Genomic DNA, 8,277 nt, shown 5'->3' with positions numbered 1-8,277 from the left:
AGAAGCAGCAGCCCCTACCCAAACTCCATGTAGCAGCTGGGCTCTTAGCCCTGAGACCCTCCTGTGTACTGGGGCTCCTCCGCCAGCTCCTGAGTGTATGGGAAGAGATGGCAGCTGATAACAGTGTAGTTCTGATGTGTTGTTTTATTTCCTTTTTTATTGTGTTTCTCTACATAACCTGCTTCTTTCAGTAATTAGATGACTGGGTATGATGACTGAGTAGATGACTGTAAATGAAAAAATAAAAATAAGAAAATCAGGTAGCAGGTTAACGATGACATAAGTTAAATCCGAACAAATAATTTGTAGAAAATATTTATAGAGTAGTAACAAAAATTTTCCTCACAGTTCCTGAAATAATCAGGGAACTCACAGACATTGATTGCAAAGAAACACGTATCCAAAGAGTTTCCTTACTGCAACCTTGAACTCCTGGTTCCTCATGCTGTAAATGATGGGGTTCACTGCTGGAGGCACCACTGAGTACAGAAATGACACCACCAGGTCCAGGGATGGAGAGGAAATGGAGGGGGGCTTCAGGTAGGCAAACACGGCAGTGCTGACAAACAGGGAGACCACGGCCAGGTGAGGGAGGCACGTGGAAAAGGCTTTGTGCCGGCCCTGAGAAGACGGCATCCTCAGCACTGCCCTGAGGATCTGCACATAGGATAACATGATGAAAACAAAGCAACAAAATGTTAAAGAAACGCTAAAAACTAGTGCCTCAACTTCCCTGAGGTAGGCATCTGAGCAGGAGAGCTTGAGGATCTGGGGGATCTCACAGAAGAACTGGTCCACAGCATTGCCTTGGCAGAGGGGCAGGGAAAATGTAGTGGCTGTGTGCAGGACAGCATTGAGAAAGCCACTGCCCCAGGCAGCTGCTGCCATCTGGGCACAAGCTCTGCTGCCCACGAGGCTCCCGTAGTGCAGGGGCTTGCAGATGGCAACGTAGCGGTCGTAGGCCATAACAGTGAGTAGATAGTACTCTGAACCAAAGAAGAAGACAAAAAAGAGAACTTGAGCAGCACATCCTTGATAGGAGATGGTCCTGGTGTCCCAGAGGGCATTGGCCATGGCTTTGGGCAGAGTGGTGGAGATGCAGCCCACGTCGAGGAAGGCGAGGTTGAGGAGGAAGAAGTACATGGGGGTGTGGAGGCGGTGGTCACAGGCTATGGCACTGAGGATGAGGCCGTTGCCCAGGAGGGCAGCCAGGTAGATGCCCAGGAAGAGCGCAAAGTGCAGGAGCTGCAGCTCGCGCGTGTCTGCGAATGCCAGCAGGAGGAACTCACTCACAGAGCTGATGTTGGGCATTTCCTGCTTCTGGTCATGAGGTCCTGCACAAGGAACAGAAAAACACTGAGAGTTTATCAGAGTTATCTTAACAGAGTTGTCTTACAAAAAAAAATAAAAAATAATAATTCTTTTATGACTTAATTTCACATTTCAGAGGAAACTCATTCCATTTTTCATTTAATCCATCCCAAATGATTCTCCACTTCCATTCAGACTTTTGACAGGTCCTTTTCATGAGTTCTGGCTGGTGCTGCTAGAGGGTGTCACTGAGAGCATGGGACTTGCTGTGGGCAATGCGGGAGTCAGTCCTGCACCAAGCTAGTGGCAAAGATCATATAGTGATTTTTATTTTCTCCTTTGTTCTAGCAGCCCTACTGTACTCAAAGTAAAACCTTGTGTTTCATCAACGTGGCGATGTATTCAGTGTAGTGTCCTTGAGAGAGCACATCAAGTCTGTCTGTTAGTCCTAGAGTCAACTGCCCTGTGCTGGTGTCTCTTTGACCTACGGGACAATTGCACTCCTGTGTTTGCCTGAAACAAACCAGGACACTGCTGAGAGCAGAGACATCCAGGCTCAAAGTGCCCATCTCCAGACCCCTAAACCAGTCCCCATAATCCCTTTCCTCCAAGCACACTGAGGGCTCACTCCATGGGCATGTGAAACCCCCATCCCCAGACAGCCTGGGAACAAGACCAGCAGCAACATGGCCAGCTGGAGAAGCCAGGAGGAATGCCAGCGTGCTGCTGCCAGGGGAGGCAAGGCCAGAGAGGGACAGACGGACACTCAGCAGACCCTCCTGTGCTGCAGCTCTGCCTGCAGAGGAGGCAGCTCCTGCTCATTGCAGGTGATCTGTGCTCATCTCAAGCAAGGAGGGACCTCTCAAAGACAGGGCACTGGGCATCGTAGGGTTTGTAGCTCCTTAATATCAGCTAGAATAAAACATGAGAGCACCACAAGTCTGTGGGCTGAGGTGTGGGGAGGGACTTCATGAAGTTCATTGATGAAATATTGATCCCTCACTGCAATGCTCTAGCAGTCTCAGTCTGCAGTACAAACCTGACCATCCATTACCATGAAAATGGCGCCCACTCTAACAAAATCACAGGCTACAGAAAATGTCTTGCCTTTCAGGTAGCCCCTGCCTTGGTCTTACTGTTGAAAACTCCAATCATAAATGCCATTCTCTAAAGCGTTCTCTACTCCTTTCTGGAGAAACAAAGAAACCCATCCTGACAGATGCTATCTGTAATCAGATGTGCCCACTGTAGAAGACCCCTCTGGCAACCCCACCTGCATGGCCCTGCTGCCAGAGCCTCACGGTGTCAAGAGCCTGCAGATGTGTCCTGCCACACGCTGCCCTCTGTTGTGCTCCTCAGTGCCTCCAAGCCCTCTCTCCTTCCCTCCTCTCTGTGTGCCAGCTGCGGTCAGAGCCCCCAGCCCTGCTGCGCTGTGCAGAGGAGCTGCTCCTGGGCACAGCTCTCTCTCTGTACCAGGGCCCTCTTGCCACAAGCTCTCTCTGTCCCACGAGCCCGGCCCAGCTCAGCAGCAAAGCAGCAGCCGAAGGCACCACAATCACCCTTCTGGAGGCTTTGCTGATGAGCCCACGAACCTCAGGCACTCAGAGACAATTGAAGACATCTCTCCAGACGGCCAAGTCAGAGGCAAGTTTCCTGCAGTGTCCCCCTGAGGGCCAGCACTGACACAGCCTCCCTTGGAGCTCGTTAGAGCAGAACCCTGGAGGCAGTGAGGACAAGGAGACAAAGGCAATGTGAAGGTGACACTGATGTGTACGAAAACTGGATGTGTGTCACCAAACACAAGGGTCAGGCCTCGACTCCAAGTGCTTTGGAAGGGAGATCCTTTCCTTTACAGGTTGCTCAGGGCTCTTTGTGGAGCAGTAGGAGATGGGGATGTGCATGGCCAAGTGTAGGAGAATGGTACAACCCCTGCCTGGTTCATAGGTGAAGGCAAGGAGGTAATGAGGCCATGGTGCTTTAATGATCATCTGTCTCCTCCTAGGTCTCAGTGAGAGAGACAACAGCCATAGCCATGGACACAATGACCTGGTCCTGTTGGGACTTTCAGCCTTGTCACAACCCTCTAACCTGTCTATAAATGGCTTTCCTAGGGACTCCAAGACCTCCACATCTTTCCTTTTTGGCTGCAGACCCTTATCTCTGTGGTGTCACAGCAGATCTGAGCTGAGCGTGATAACAGATATTCTTGGTGGTCATGCTCCTCGTAAGGCAGCTCTGTAGGAAGCTGCCCTGGTTCCTGCTGAGGAGGCACCTCTGCTCGTATGGCATCCCTCGTGGTGCCCAAGCCCTCCTCCTCCTGGGCACTACTCACTCAGCAGGGTCCCAGTCTGCCCTGATGTGTGGGGTTTCTCTCCCTCTGGTACAGGACTGGGCTCTTCTCCATGTTAAAGTCAAAAGTTTTCTGAAGTCAAAATCCTGCAGTTTCTCAAGGTTCACCCACAGTGATGCTCCATTCTATCAGCTGTTAATGTCAGCAGGCAGACATTTCAACCTTCGTGTAATTGTGCTATCTCTGACCAGACAGCAGCAGCAGCAAGAGTTGCAGGGAAATGTGGATAATTCAGGAGTAACTGACTAAATGGCATTGCAGCACAGTCACTCAAGGGTAGGGGATGGAAGGCTGTCAGGTTCCACATTTGCTGTGCTTTCTTCTAATGCATGCTCTCAGTTTCTCTGGAATCGTGTTCTGAATGTTATGGGGCTATGCAGGTGAAAATTAGAAGTGACAAAGCCCAGCTGGACCTCAATCCATCTATTACTGTCAAAGACAATAAAAAAAATAAAAAAATAAAAATACTTTAAATGATGGAAGGTTAGGGAGAATCATAATGCTTTATTGGATTTTTGGGGGGAAACCTGGTGACAAGGGATGAGGTAAAGGCTGAGACACATAATGTCTTCTTTGCCTCTTTTACTAGCAACAAAACCAGTTGTTCTCCTGGACATTTCTTCCTTCTCATGGCCAGTGCCATCCTTCCAATGCACATTTTGTAGCATTTTTTTTTTCTCTCCTGTTCTTTCCTACTACCAAAGGAAACTCCATCAGGGTGGAAACCACTCCTGAAGTAGGCATCCCAACCCAGCAGCCTTCTTGCAACCAGTCGGACAACCAGTCACAAGTCACCTCAGCAGCATCTTCCAAGCCAGGGAAGGCTGTGGATGTGGTCTATCTTGACTTCAGCAAGGCTTTTGACACCGTCTCCCACAGCATTCTCCTCAAGAAACTGGCTGCTCTTGACTTGGACTGGCGCACGCTTCGTTGGGTTAGAAACTGGCTGGATAGCCAGGCCCAAAGAGTCGTGGTAAATGGAGCCAAGTCCATTTGGAGGCCAGTCACTAGTGGCGTTCCCCAGGGCTCGGTGCTGGGGCCGGTCCTCTTTAATATCTTCATCGATGATCTGGACGAGGGCATTGAGTGCACCCTCAGTAAGTTTGCAGATGACACCAACTTAGGTGCGCGTGTGTCGATCTGCTTGAGGAAAGGAAGGCTCTGCAGGAGGATCTGGATAGGCTGCACCGATGGGCTGAGGTCAACTGCATGAAGTTCAACAAGGCCAAGTGCCGGGTCCTGCACCTGGGGCGCAATAACCCCAAGCAGAGCTACAGGCTGGGAGAGGAGTGGTTGGAGAGCTGCCAGGCAGAGAAGGACTTGGGAGTGATGGTGGATAGTCAGCTGAATATGAGCCAGCAGTGTGCTCAGGTGGCCAAGAAGGCCAACAGCATCCTGGCTTGTATCAGGAACAGTGTGACCAGCAGGGCTAGGGAGGTGATCGTCCCCCTGTACTCAGCTCTGGTGAGGCTACACTTCAAGTACTGTGTTCAGTTTTGGGCCCCTCGCTACAAGAAGGACATCGAGGTGCTTGAGCGGGTGCAGAGAAGGGCGACGAAGCTGGTGAGGGGCCTGGAGAACAAGTCCTACGAGGAGCGGCTGAGGGAGCTGGGCTTGTTCAGCCTGGAGAAGAGGAGGCTCAGGGGTGACCTTATTGCTCTTTACAGATACCTTAAAGGAGGCTGTAGAGAGGTGGGGGTTGGTCTATTCTCCCACATGCCTGGTGACAGGACGAGGGGGAATGGACTAAAGTTGCACGAGGGGAGTTTTAGGTTGGATGTTAGGAAGAACTTCTTTACCGAAAGGGTTGTTAGGAATTGGAATGGGCTGCCCAGGGAAGTGGTGGAGTCACGATCCCTGGAAGTCTTTAAAAGATTTTTAGATGTAGAGCTTAGGGATATGGTTTAGTGGGGACTGTTAGTGTTAGGTCAGAGGTTGGACTCGATGATCTTGAGGTCTCTTCCAACCTAGACAATTCTGTGATTCTGTGATTCTGTGGGCCTGCTGCTGGCCTTGTAGCTTCTTGTGGAGACACAGCCAAGCCTTATGCCTGCTGCTGCCCACTCATGCACTCAAGCAGAAGGGACAGGACAACCCATATGGGGGCCTTCTTTCTGCCTGGGTCGTCCTGGCTCTGGAGGCAGAGGGGATCCCCCAGTCAGCATGCCAAGCAGGTGCCTTGTGCTGGCCTAGCAGGGCCACTGCCAGATGTCAGCCCAAAAGTGCAGCTCCCAGGGAGAAGCCAAGGGTGACCTGCCACCTCCAGGCACAAGTGACCTCCCAGTCCCTTTCCGTGACACGTTCCTGCTGCTGCCCTATCAAGTGCAGAGACAGAAGTGACCTCACATTCCCTGTCACAGTCACATTCCTGCTGCTGGGGCAGGAGATCCTGAGGCAGAGCTTGCATCTCCCTAGTCCCTTAGGGACTAGGACTCACTTTTCTGGGTTAAAGTGTAAACAGAGTTTTTTTGGGAATGTTTGGTATTCTTTTGTGGTTAGGGTATGGACAAGCTCTGTAGTTTAGCATTTTATTTAGGTCTGCCAAGAAATCGAGGGATAAATAGATCATTTTGATACTAGTGTCCAGGGAAGGCATTTGGGTGAGTAAGCCTCAGCTTGGCAAGAGATGCAAGGAGTAATAGGAAGAGATTCTAGAAATACATCGCTCAGAAAATAAAGGCCAAGGAGAGTGTACCCCTTGTGATGGATGAGAAGGGTGAACTGGCAATGACAGACATGGAGAAGGCTGAGGGACTCAACAACATTGTTGCCTCAGTCTTCTCTGCCAGTCAGGCTTCCCAAGTCTTTCATTTCCCTGGACCCATGGATGGAGGCTGGAGGTGCAAAGTCCCACCCACTGAAAGTGAAGAGGAGGTTTGAGACCACCTGATGGAACTCAACAAGTACAAGTCTATGGCACCTGATGACTTGCATCCCGTCGTCCTGAGGGAACTGGCTGATGCAGTTGGCAAGCCTCTCTCCATCATATTTGAAGAGTCCTGACAGTTGTGTGAAGTCCCTGGTGGCTTTAAAAAGGGAAATATCACTCCCATTTTGAAAAAGGGTAGAAAGGATAACCCAGGGAACTACTGAATGGTGAGCCTCAGCTCTGTGCCTGACAAGATCATGGAAAAGATCCTCCTGGAATCAGTGTCAAGGCACAAAGAGGTGATCCGAGACAACAAGAATGGCTTCACCAAAGGGTAAATGGTGCCTGGCCAGTCTGGTGGCTTTCTAACAATGGAGTGACCACATCAGACAACAAGGGAAGACTGACCGATGTCATCTACTTGGACTTCTGTAAGATCATTGCCATGGTCCCACATGACATCCTGGTCTCCAAATTAGAGAGATACGCATTTGATGGGTGCACCATTCAGTGGATAAGGAGTTGGCCTAAAGATCACACCCGGAGAGTGGTGCTCAATGGCTCTATGTCCAAGTGGAGGCTGGTGATGTCTTGTACCTCTGGGGTCTGTCCTCGGACCCGTATGGTTTAATATGTTTATTAGTGACATAGACAGTGGGGTCGAGTGCACCCTCAGCAAGTGTGCAGATGACACCAAGCTGAGAGGTGTAGTTGATGCAACAGAGGAAGGGATTCCTGTGCAAAGGGCCCTGGGCAACCTGATCTCATAGGGGGGGCATCCCTGTTTATGGCCAGGGGGTTAGCAATAAGTGATCTTTAAAGTCCTTCCAACAGGAGCCATTCTCTTATTCTATGGTCTCACGAGCTATACCTCAAGCATGACTCCCACCCCATCAGCCTTCCTGTGGTCTATCACCTGACCAGAACAGAAGATGCCTCACCATCATCTTCAATGCCATGTGCATGCTTCTGGCCTTTACGGTCCCTATCTGTGCCACATTCCTCCTGGAGGTCCGTCACCTCCAGAGACAGAAGTGACCTCCCAGCCTCCTTCACAGCCATGTGCCTCCTGCATGCCCAACAGATCCTGAGGCACACCTGATCCCATCCCAGCATTCCCAGCCAGCTCCTCCTTGTGGCCTGTGATCTGATCACATACCTGTCATCTCATATGCCTCTTCCAGTGCCATACGACTGCTTCAGGACCTCACAGTCCCTGCCCTACCCCAAGCATAAAAACCACACAAGGTAGGGGTAGGAGTGGGGTTGAAGCTGAGATGTGCTGTGTGCAGGGTGGAGGGCTATGAGGGTTAGATGATCAGGTTAATGTTTAGGAATTAGAGGTCATATTCCAGCGTTACAGGAATGGCAAGGGCTTCAAGGAATTGTTTGGTGTTGTGCCTAAGGATCCTGCTAGGGTTTTGAATAAGGGTAAGCTTTGAGGACTTCAGTTTAGGTCTGGTTTGAGGGCCTAAGGCTAAGGTTGGCACTTTTCTCTTTGGTTAGGCTTAATCATCCTTCTGCTTTCCCCTCTACTAGAAGATGGGTTTGACATCTGCCTTTTCCAAGTCCCGAAGAAAGTCTTTGATCCATCTGTCCTTTCCAAGGTATTTGAGATAGGTCTTATGACAATGTCAGCATCTCCACTAGCACCTCTCTCACCCTTCCCACACCACCGCTAAGAAACCTGAGGATTGACCAGGGGGATGATGAAGGTTTGGAAAGAGCTTGGTTAAGATCTGTGAGG

The 8,277-nt window shown here is 50.5% G+C and overlaps 1 protein-coding gene across 1 annotated transcript; it reads right to left on the bottom strand.

Annotated features, from left to right (window-relative positions):
- Positions 1–369: 369 nt before the first annotated feature.
- LOC311428046 (olfactory receptor 14C36-like) lies at positions 370–7,592 on the bottom strand (the record flags this gene model as incomplete). Its single annotated transcript, XM_084539608.1, has 2 exons — positions 370–1,334; positions 7,472–7,592. The coding sequence occupies 2 exons, from the start codon at positions 7,590–7,592 to the stop codon at positions 370–372; spliced, it is 1,086 nt and encodes a 361-aa protein (XP_084395734.1).
- Between the last annotated feature and the right edge of the window lie 685 nt (positions 7,593–8,277).

The sequence above is a fragment of the Aythya ferina genome (genome assembly GCF_964211825.1).
Source record: "Aythya ferina genome assembly, contig: HAP1_SCAFFOLD_29, whole genome shotgun sequence".
In the NCBI taxonomy this organism is placed as follows: Eukaryota; Metazoa; Chordata; class Aves; order Anseriformes; family Anatidae; genus Aythya; species Aythya ferina.
The sequence above is the reverse complement of the archived record's forward strand: the minus strand, read 5'-3'. Positions and strand labels throughout refer to the sequence as shown.